Genomic DNA, 11,526 nt, shown 5'->3' on the forward strand with positions numbered 1-11,526 from the left:
TTTTAGAGTGATTACAGTTGTTTTTAGAAATTACATTTTTAGAAATATATATATATTTCCTTCCGAGTTAATTAAAACATATTAATTAGCACTCGTATTTTTAGAAATTACACATTTAATTCTTATATTTTCTTTACACATTTATACCTTAAAATATTTTGAATATTGTTTTTCTCAAGAAATAGCAAAAAAAAATTAATAGTATTCAGGCCTTGTTTATTTTACAAAAATTAGTTTTCTGAAAATTAGTTTTTTAAAATTTTTTGTGTTTATTTGTTATAAGAAAAGTCAGTAAATGGAAAACACTTTCTAGTTAAAGAAAAATTTTGTTTGATTTCCAGAAAAGTGTGTTACTTTTATTTTGGGTGGAAAATACTCTTCATAAATTGTGAAAAATTTAGAAATATCATGTTACTTGCTGAATATATCAAATTTGGTCCTTAAACTTTTGATTGCTATATATTTTGTTTTGAATCTTTTTTTTAATTTCATCCCTTAGAATTTGATTTAATTTGATTTTTATACCAACTTCAATTCTTATTTTTATGATTGTTATTTGCTTTTCTCGTATTATTTTTTTAATTGAAATTTTTTATCTATCAAATTTGGTATTATATTTTTTATTGTTATTTATTTTATTTGAAATAATTTATAAAATTATAATTTTTTTTTAATTTCATCATCTTTCAACTTTCTTATCCGTTAGATTTGATCTCTATTATTTTAATTGTTATTTATTTTATTTGAGATAATTTATGAAATTAGATTTTTTTTCAATTTTATTCTCGTTCAACTTTTTTATCTATAAGATTTGTTCCTTATTATTTTAATAAACTTGAAAAAATATTAACAATTTATTTTCCAGCTCATTTTCCATAACATAGTCAAACACTGAAAAATATTTTCAATTTATTTTCTATGATACTATTAAATATCGAAAAATAATTTATTTTTTAAAAATTTATTTTTTAAAATAATAACTTTAAAAAAACAAATTATTTTTCAGCAAACAAACAGATGAATGATAAACATTTTTTAACAAAATATTATTAATTAAGCAAGCATGACTGACACTGACTAAGGAATTATCTTATTAATGTTTAATACTATAGGTATTAATTTGTTTATTTTGATAAACTAGAAGGGCTAATATGTTATTTTAATACCGTAAACAAAGCGGCAATAATGAGAAACACATAGAAAGAGGAAAGGGAAGAAAGAAGCGATAGAATTTGTCAGAGAAAGGGGAAAAAGATGAGCTTGTCATTGATCCAAGGTTATTCTTCTGCGGAAGAAGAAGCAGCGGCAGCAGCAACTGAAGAGGAAGAAGATTACCAGGATTTTTCAGAAGAAGAAGAAGAAGAAGAAGGGCATTCAGGCAGCCGTTGGAAGGCTTCATACAAAGCACCCACCAATGGATCGTCATCCTCTTCTTCCATCCTTCCCTCTGCTATAGACGCTTTCTCCCAAGTAGTTTATATTTTTTAAAATTTCTTTTCTAGATAAATTCAAGAAAGTGAGATTTAGGGTTTTGTTTCTTTTGTTTTCTTTTTTCTGGAGGTTTCAGGGCCGCCCCAGTTTCTTAGTAATTCTGTGGAAGAGTACGGGGTTGGAGCTGACCATATTCAGCAACAGCAAGGGAAGCACCGAAAGACATGGAAGAGGAGCAGTAATAATAATAATTATAATCAACGCAAGGACAAGAAGAAAGACTTACCTTCTGGTAAGTTACTAATTTTCCCATTTCAAATGGTTGTCGTTTTCATGTATTATTGTCTTTGTATCACACTTAGTAAGCTAAATGTTCTCACCACAATAGCGAGAAGAAAAGAGGGATGGAGGAGGATTATCCTTTTGGTACCCTACCCATCTAGATCTAGAGAACAATGGGGTTTTATTGCTATAAAATGTGCTTCGCCGCCCCCGAATGAAGGGCCAATCTCGTAGTTGCTGGTCTGTAATTTCTGAACTTGGAAAACTTGTTGTCAACATAAAAGCTGCAATTTGGTAGCGACAAGGATTTCGTTTATTACAGGCCTGCTAGTTTATCAGAGAATCTCGTTAGGATGTGCTACCAATGGAGTTTTCAAAATAGTTCCATGACAAATGTTTAAGCTTGAAACTTGATTTTAGTATAGCTGTTAAATTAATGCTGTATGGTGTTCGAAGAGACAAGCTTGATTTGCTTCCTCGAGTCAATAAGGGAAATCAAGTCCATGCCTCTTATTTCAGCTTTTATCAAGTCTGCACATTAATGGAACCACACGCTCATTGCTAGAAACCATCTATGCCGTCCATGTAATTATGCAGGTAAACTGTCAAGAGGGTCAAAGCACAATAACCATCTCAATTACCAAATCTCACCATAAAAGAATCACATATATGATATTACTGAAATCATATTACAGCGAAATTATGCCAGAAGTTTATAGAAGTTTAAGAGTGAGCTCTCTGTTACTCCATTATGCCTCAGTCATGATTAAATTTTCCTTCCATTTTCACCACAGTGAGGCCATTACATGCATCTGCTTGATCAATAATGTATCTGATTTCACACTTTTATCTGTCACCAATAGTTTGATGAGTGTTTATTTTGGCTAACCATTTATTTGATCAGAGTCGATGTTGTTCCATATGGAGGACAAAAATTTTCTCATGTGTGTTGTGCACAATGTAGGAGCTGTGGTGGAGGCCAAACCTGTACTTGTTGCAATTAGTGAGCGAGTGAGGAGTGATGTTGGGGCCGGTGAACTTTCACCATCAGTTCCAAGCACTATTGAGGAGGGAGGAAAGCGTATCTCAACTGCTACCAATCCTGCTGCAGAAGATGCTGCAGAGCTACTGAGGTATATCTTCACATCTTTTGCAACATGTATTTAAGCTATGACATGATTTTATAGTTTGTTCTCTCCGTTGCATCACCTCGAGCTGAGGGTATATATTGATGATTTAGATATGTGTGATAAATGGGGATTCCTGTTGGTTGCGGTCAACTGTTATCTTGAAAGAAACTAGTTTGCTTTGGTTAATTATTATTTGGTGTTTGTGCTACAACTTAAAACATACCCCGACCTCCAGTCACAAACTCTTCTTTTCCTCCCTTTTGTGTTTTCCCTGATAAGGTAGTCAACCAATTCCTTTTCTTTGTCTGGTTGAAACCCTTTACATTTCTCTTGGCATAATCTCCAGCATGTGTTTGCCAAACCTCATTCGATATTTGCCCTTCTAAGGTGGAGTTTTGGAGTTCTGGCTGTAGACAGTAGGACTAGTGGTTCCTGGGCCATTGTATGGCCAGGGGAAAATTAAGGGATTTTGAACTTTGACTAGTACTGACTGAAGAATAAACAAAATCCAGAAGCCTTCGATTCTTCTTGTTCTCTTATAGCCTTGTGATGATTGTTTTAAAGTATCTTCGATTGCGATTAAGTTTCTTCTGTTCTAACGTTCTTTAACCTGGTTCTAGGATGTGCCTGCAATGTGGAATACCCAAGACATTCTCCAGTGCAAGTGGAATGGTCTGTCCTGTTTGCGGCGATCGGCCACCTAATGACACAAGCAAAGAATCCAAGAAGAAAGGTTCTGCTATCAAAGATAAGGAAAAGAGTAAGAGAATGAAGGGCCAGTCATCTCATGCTACTTGGAAAAGTGAGACAGAGATGCATCTCAGGCAGCAGTTTGATTAGCCTTGTTTAGAGAATGGCTCCTTGGAAGCCTACGGTGACAGTTGTGTTAGGATCAAGGATCACTGAGGAAAACTGTGTAATCGTTGTAGTTTATTCGACATCTAGCGGTGAAGTAGCTGATTAAATTATATATCAGGGCCTTTCCATTATTTGATGACTTGAAGTTGTTGCAGTGTTGGTCAATTTCTTCCAAAACATTTGCCATGCAAACATACCTCCATCGAGCTGCTTCGTCTGCTCTATTTTACCTCAAATGTAGGCGGGAAGATTTCTGTAAAATGTTAGGATTATCCCATCCGAAGTCCATAAACTACTACACTCTGATCTCAGCCAAACCCACCTTGAAGAGGAGAGCACAATTTGCATCATCATGTCAAATCTCAGTTTTCAGTGTGCCTTACCCTGCTGTGTTCGTGGTTGTACAAGGTTGTAAGGTGGCTGCTGTGTTCGTGGTTGTACTAGGTTGTAAGGTGGGTCCTTGCCTTACTGGCATGCCTCTGCGCTATAGAGACCTGGAAGGTTGAGATGGTTGTTCGCATGCCTCCGCACTTTTACTGTTCGAAGACACTTTCAAAATCATTTTCAATTGCATTTGAACGAGGGGCGAGCGACGTTTCAGTTTAGACTAAAAAAAACCCAACCATACTTAATTTTCTTACAATTTTGAAATCAAATAATTTAACTAAACCAATAGGTTCGGTTTACATTTTTTACCTTTTAATTGGTCAATTTTTCTTAAGAGATTTTGATTCAATAATCTTTTAAAGTTTTTTCAGTTTTATTCGGTTTAGTTTTAAAACCGATATTAATTTTTATTTAAAATTATAATTTTTTAATAAAAAATTTAATTCTAGTAATTTTAAATTGGTTTTTATCCCAGTAATTTAGTTAAATGGAGAAATTTTATATTATTTTTAATGAAATTTTATTTAATAGATACCTCGAGTTTTATTATATATCTAAAGTTATTGTTTGTTTTTGTATTTAAAAAAATTTAATTTTTTTTTGTTTTTAAATAATATTAAAAATAAAATTTATAAAATAAAAAATATTATTTTAATATATTTAAAATAAAAAATATTCGTACAACGTTACTAAACGCCCTACAAATCCAACTCCTCCATCCCCGTTGTGACTTTCAGAATGATATTAATATTGACCGAAGTCCTTAATTAAAATTAAAAATAAAATTATTACAAAACAAATTGTTTAATTGTAAAATTAATACTAATAATTACGTAGGTGGTGGGTCCTTTCGAGGTTTGCCCACACCCAAAATATTAATGCGACGCCACTGCTCCAGCCTTGGCCCGATCGATAGCCGGCAAGCGAAGTCCAATTTCCTTCATAAACCTGTTTCTCTCACAGAGCAACTCATAAAATTTTGCGAAGAATGGAGGGCAAGCGAAAGCGCCCGTTCCTTGAAGACATTGAAGACGATGACAAATCCAACAAGTAATTCCACTAATTTTTTTTTATTTCATTCTTCAAATTTTCAGCTAATGATTTTTTTTTTTGTAATTTGTAGGCAGAAGAAGGTTAGATTTCCTAAAGGGAAGAAGGTGAAGAGTGTGGATGAAAGAGTTGACAGGGGCAAAGCTGAAGAAGAAGGTCCAAGTGACTTGAAGGATCCTCGTCTCGCAGCCAAGGAGCGTGCGATGCTTCGCAGTCTGATCACCGATGAAGGTTTTAGTGGAGATATTAATGATGCCTCTGCTGCTGAAGTCGCTTATGAGGTAGCGATAGGGTTGGGGTTGGGGGTTGGGGTTACGACTTGTTTCGTTATCAATTTTTTGGTTACATTTTCGGGGGGAGAGGGGATGTATAGCTGATGATGAGGGGTTTTGTTTTTGCAGGAAAATGAGAATTTCGTGGAAGATGGGATTCAGATAGAACCGTTTAATCTCGAGAAAGAGAGAGAAGAAGGTTATTTTGATGCTGACGGAAATTTCGTGGAATATATAAATGAAAATGAAATCAAGGTTAAGCAACTTTGTCTTACTGGCTGACTGCATTCTTGCTTAAGATTAAAAAAGCGGTGTTTATAATCCTTGTGCGTGGGTTCATTGCAGGATGCGTGGCTGGATAGTGTTCAAGTTCATGAAAGATATGTTGGAAAAACCTCTGTGGCAAGTATTAATGAAGATGATGAGAAAGATGATGGCCGTGACCTATCTTCTGAAGAAATTGGAATGATGAAGAGCCGGATTGCCAACTTGCTTGAGCCGGGAGAAACGGTAAACCTGACTGAAGCTTAATTCATGGATTGTCTTAGCTTTTTTAAGTAGTTTGTTGTTTTATTTGTTGGACTTTAGCTGATGAAGTGCCTGTCTTGTTAAGTCTCTTTCTGTCTTGTTGTTTTTTTGGACCTTTTTCCAACTAAGAAGCAACTCGAATAAGGAAGTTTTTATAGTGCTTACAGCAATTGTTCTTGAATTAAGAGTAGAACATGCATTTTTAAGTTGCTATGCTGGCTAACTTAGCATTTCTTAGTACTGTGCTTTTATGTTCTATAGTGTAGTTTAATCACATTCAGCATAATGCACTGAGGAAGATACTGTATTAGAATTGTTCGACTTGTTTTGCAATATGCCATGGATAAGTGTCATACTGTAACTACTGTGCAAGGACATGGTATTATCAAAAGCTTAGATATATTGAACCTGAAGTCTATGCTTAGAGTTGCATATGGTTAATTGTTTATTTGAGAGTAATGCAAGATGGTTATCTAGGTTTCAATAAGAAATTCATGCAGGCTAACTATGAATTTGTACCATTAAGGTTTTTTGCTTGTGCTGAGGCAGAGGTTTGGAGAATTAGGGATTTTTTTATGGGTTTGAGTTTAGAGAAGTAGAGTTGATAAAGGTCTTGTTTTAGAAGAAATTGGAGTTGATATCTGCGAGTAGTAACCCGAGATGACTGTAGCAAGAAGATTTTGGAAGAAGAAAGGAATATAATAATATCTAGAGAAAAGAGAGGGATGCTCTCTTTGCAGGAATCAAGCTAAATCATAGTTACTCAATTTCATAGGTTTTGTTTTATACCATTATCAAATCCAGAATTATTACATAGAATAGGTTTTGTTTTATACATTATCAAATCCAGAATTACTACATAAAATAGGTTTTGTTTTATATAGACACCAAAATCCTAATGATTCCAAGCAAAATAAGAAATAGGTATCCAAATAGGTATAGAATCATATGTGATTAGAATTACTAGATAAACTGGTATATCACGAATTTATAGTTGAATTAAATTAAAATAATCTATAAATTTCTTAGTGCTACTGGATTTCTGAATGATGCAGTCAAGGAGAGAGAAATGTATAATTGACTCTCTGTTTGTTTCATGCAAAATAAATTATCTTTGGAAATATTGTAGATGAAAAGCAAGTACTTGGTGTTTGGTGTGTATGGAGAACTGAGTGTTAAGGAAGAAAAGATGAGAATTAATTAGCGTAGGGGTCCTTTTGTTGACAGGTTTTGCAAGCTTTGAGAAGGTTGAAAGGAAGATCAAATAAGAGCAAGGAGAAGATGTCCACTGAGACACAACTTCTGTTTGACCAGCTAACTGAAGATGCCAACAAGCTGTTGGATCATGGCGAGTACAGTTAAGTGTTTCTTTTTTTTGCTCTTTCTTAAGATTTCATTGAAGGTAAAAGTACACCTGACTATTTATGATGCCCATTTGGTCATCATTTTTGTTTGTTGAGACCCCTGCTCTCCATAGTTTTGGCCACACTCACTGATTTAATCATCCACTGTGCAGATGTATATCACGACAAGCAAGAGGTTTTCAAGCGTGAGGCAGGTTGGGACAATATATGATAGTTTTCCTTGTCCTTATTTATGTTTTCCTTGTCCTTATTTATGTTACCAGTGATACTCCATTCCAGTTCTACTTTTGAATAGAAGAATCAGGATATCGTTATGTGGTGTGTCATATAATATGCAACTATTTGTGTTGTCTTAGTTGGATTGTCATTGGATATTTTTCAGATGGTCAACTGAATTAATATACCACAACAATGTGTTGTCTATACATGTTATGAGTTGTGATTTCAAGATGATGAGTTTTAGAAAAGCTTCTATCTGCAAAAAGTTTCATCACCACCTCTTCATGCACTTTTGCTAAACTGTGGAAATTCTTTCTCAGTGTTTATTGAATAATTTTTTGCAATGTTCTTTAGAAGGATATGAAAGATTAGCTATAGCTAGGGGGAAGGTGGCAGCCATCAGTGAAGGCCTAGAGGATTCTGGTAATGGCATGGAGAAGGGCTTGTCCTCTGGTGTGACTGGTCTTGGCGCGGCCTCGTCAGCTCCCTCTGATGGGGACGTGGGTCCTTCAATCCCAAGTGTATCTACTGCGGAGATCTCAGGCTGTGATGGTGATGCATTTGACATGTTTGGGGATGATGAGGATAATGCCACTGCTATTGCAAGTCAACCATCATCAGATGGTCTTAATGCCATTTCTGGAGGTAAGCTTTTATGATTAGCTACGATGATATTGTAGAAATTTTGGGATGAAATAGTAATAGCTTAGTCAGTTGTGCGGATGAAGTAGTTATGCATCCTGTGCTTGGTCTTATGTTTCTTATTGCTTGTTATGCAGCTGGATCTTTGCAAAGTGATTATGTCTATGACGAGACTTCAGGGTACTCTCTCCCTCTCTTTCCAGGCTTTTAAGTAAATTGCAATAGAATTTCTTATAGTTATAGTATTTTATGTATCGTTGATCTGTTTGCAACGTGTTTTCCTGTTCTACCTTGATAATCTTCCATAGTTTTGGTAGTATTTAGGATGTGGTATTGGTGCAAAATTTATTCCCCAGCTTTTGAAGCCATAATGTTTTTATATGTTCCAACTATTGAAGTTGAAGAAAAGAATTTTTGCAATCTACATCATTAATCCCCCCCCCCCTTCTCATAATTATCATGGTTAGAGACAATCCAACATGGTGTGGTGTTAGTTCAAAATTCACAACCCAACTTTCTAAGCGATGCTGTTGTTTCTGTTCCAAATATTCAAGTGAGAAGTTTTACAACAAAGTTGGTTGTTAATTTTTTTTAAGCTTTATAAAGCAGGGTCTTATCTGAGTTTGATTCATTTCAGAATAACAGAAACCAGTTTTTTTTTTTTTAATGGATGTTTCTATGCAATGAGAACACACTAATATTAATTTGTAGAACTGTCAAAATAACTCCTAATTCGATAGACCAGGTATAGTTGTGTGTCCAATTACTTAGAACAACTGTTTCCTTTATGATTTTATTCTTTGTCCATTTTTAAAGATGATCACCATTAGGCCCTTTTCTCTTTGATGATATTCCCATACATGTTTTAATTTGTCTTTTGATATACTTTAGAGCATTGTGGGTAAACATTTTGATTGTTTTTTCATTGACTTTTTTAACTTGTAAAGAACATCTTCGATAATCCATATTTTAATTGACTTGTCATTTTCTTAAATTTTTATGTCTTCTTGTTGTTTTTGACTTGTGATTTATTCAAGTTAATCATGTTACAGATATTTGTTATTCGGGCTAACAATGTTTTTTGCACCAATCTTACAATTGAGTTTAATTTGTGATAATTATCCAGTCATTAATTCTGTAAACACTTGTATCTTTCACTTTTTGATTTTCCCAGGGACATGGGGTAGCAGAAAATATGACCACAGTTATATACACTTAAGGTTTGCATAGAAGTTAAACTGACATTAAATTTCCTTTGCCAGTTACTACTACAGCAGCAGTTTGGGATATTATTATGACCCATCTACAGGACTGTTCTGCCAGGCAACATCAGGGCAATGGTAATTAACTCGCAATTTCTTTCAATTATATTATTAATTTTTCTTGACTCTGCTTTCCTTTGTGGATTAGCTTTTAAAGTAACTCACTTGTGTTAGAAGAAACTTCCAACTTTATGATTTAGGTGTTGCGCTTTGCTTTCCTTGTATTGATATCCACACATAGGAAAGGTGAGAGTACTGTGGAGGGACATCAGATGGGTCCAACTCACACTTGATATGTGCTTAGAAAATCAGATCATGTACCAGGTGCTAGTATGTACTAGCACATGAGATACGAAATTCAGGCTGGATTGGTTCAACTTCTTGCCATCACTTCCTGCACTTCCATTTATGGAGCAACTTAGATCATTGCCTCTCCTCCTGATGAGAGCCATATTTAATTAAGGCTTTAGATGTGTTGAGCTCATTAATTTTGCTACGGAAATGATTGGCAGGAGATTTATACCAGGATTGTGTAAGAGATTTATACAAATGATTTGCTATACAGCTAGGAAGACTTTTCACCATTGCTATTTATGTTTATCTTATCTTATTACTGCGTAGCATCTACAGATCCCCGGTGAATGATAATGCCCATTGGGAATATGGGGAATAAAGAATCCAATAGATCTCCTCTTCTCTGCTAAGCATGGTAGAGGAGAATGCAATTTGACTTGTCTCCTACTTTTGAACCAAAAGAAAAGGAAAGATGGAAACCTACTCCCCTCTGGAGTGTCGAGAGAAAACAATTCTTAAATTGTTGGTAAAAAAAATAAAGCAGCTGAAAAAGACCAGCCATGGTAAGGAAGAAGGGGGGACAAGCACACTTGGAGAGCGCAATACACTGGAGCTCCAAGCTTTCTTTCCTTTGGATCATAAATTAAGTAGAACCTTAAGTTAATAGTTGATTAAGTTTGAATGAATGGAATCAATTTTAGTTGGTAGCAGTCATTGAATGAGATATCTACAGCATGTGTATGCAATAGTACATGGCCCTTAGACTAATTGTTTTTCCTTCGTTTCTTGTGTTAGGTACTCCTATAACAAGGAAACTGGCACGTACAGCGAAATTCAGGAGGTTGCATCCAATGCAAACTAAAGCAACTGATTTTGTTACTTGTTTGAGGAGTCTGTACAGGTTTAAAGTGACTCTGAAATCAGATATCTGATAGATCTGACATAACCTCTGTTCTTAATGCTAGTGGTCTGACCCATGGACTGATCTTTCATTTTGGTAGATGAGCTGAAATTTCCTCATTGTGAATGCCGATGCGGCGATGCCGATGCTAAGATATGTTGTGTTTTATGATTTTGTTTTTAGAAACCTAATGTTCAGTTGCAGCAAGGATAGGATTTAGCAAATTTATACAAGCCTCTCTTAACTTATTACAAATTTCTGGAGATTTGCATCCCATCAATTGGATGGCTTCCCTTCGGGTTTGACATCCATTATTGAGGGATCCTCTCTCTTGTTTGGAAGCTGCTTTTTCTGGTGCCTTGTTTATTCATTCATGCTGGTTGATTCTTCTGGAAATGCAAATAATAGGCACTGCTGCTTGTCGTGAACTCTGTGTATCAAAATAGAAACTATTACAATGCTAAAGGGATATAGAATAAGAAAATATTATCCTTTGAAAGATGAAAATAATTTTTTTTAAAATATTATTACAAAATGATGACCTTTCCAATAAAAATAATATTTTTATTTATGTAAATAAATAACTGTTTTTATTTATGATTTAATTGTTTGACAAGAGTTAATCCATTAAAATTGAAATCATTACAAATTGTATATAAAAAAGAAAAGAAAAGATAAGAGTAAATTCACACAAATTGAAAAGATTAAAAATCATTAAAAAAAAATTGAGGAATCTCTCCTTTCCCTCCTCGGTTCCTTTCTTTTCTATCAAAAGATGTATGCATGCAACTCCTTTCCTCTCTATTTATGGGAGAATTTTGTTTTTGAATTTTGAAAGTGTTTTTTTTTTCATTAAATTTTTTATTTTTTGTATTTTTAAATTATTTTAGCGTATTAATATCAAAA

General features: G+C 34.4%; 2 protein-coding genes across 3 annotated transcripts; both read left to right on the plus strand.

Annotated features, from left to right (window-relative positions):
• Positions 1–1,184: 1,184 nt before the first annotated feature.
• Positions 1,185–3,832, plus strand: LOC7478145 (uncharacterized). Its single transcript, XM_024593061.2, has 4 exons — positions 1,185–1,470; positions 1,561–1,723; positions 2,678–2,846; positions 3,464–3,832. The coding sequence occupies exons 1-4, from the start codon at positions 1,255–1,257 to the stop codon at positions 3,681–3,683; spliced, it is 768 nt and encodes a 255-aa protein (XP_024448829.2). The 5' UTR covers positions 1,185–1,254; the 3' UTR covers positions 3,684–3,832.
• A 1,117-nt stretch (positions 3,833–4,949) lies between these two features.
• On the plus strand, positions 4,950–10,961 carry LOC7478146 (SUPPRESSOR OF ABI3-5). Of its 2 annotated transcripts, XM_052451691.1 has the most exons (11): positions 4,950–5,138; positions 5,212–5,419; positions 5,540–5,665; positions 5,756–5,920; positions 7,166–7,295; positions 7,455–7,496; positions 7,876–8,166; positions 8,301–8,343; positions 9,426–9,503; positions 10,515–10,620; positions 10,721–10,961. In XM_052451691.1, exons 1-10 carry the CDS (start codon positions 5,077–5,079, stop codon positions 10,579–10,581), a joined length of 1,212 nt encoding a protein of 403 aa, XP_052307651.1. In that variant the 5' UTR covers positions 4,950–5,076; the 3' UTR covers positions 10,582–10,620; positions 10,721–10,961. The 2 variants fall into 2 exon arrangements, with proteins under 2 accessions (XP_052307651.1, XP_024452290.2); XM_024596522.2 differs by having other exon boundaries at positions 10,515–10,961.
• Positions 10,962–11,526: the final 565 nt, after the last annotated feature.

The sequence above is a fragment of the Populus trichocarpa genome, chromosome 3 (genome assembly GCF_000002775.5).
Source record: "Populus trichocarpa isolate Nisqually-1 chromosome 3, P.trichocarpa_v4.1, whole genome shotgun sequence".
Classification (NCBI taxonomy): Eukaryota; Viridiplantae; Streptophyta; class Magnoliopsida; order Malpighiales; family Salicaceae; genus Populus; species Populus trichocarpa.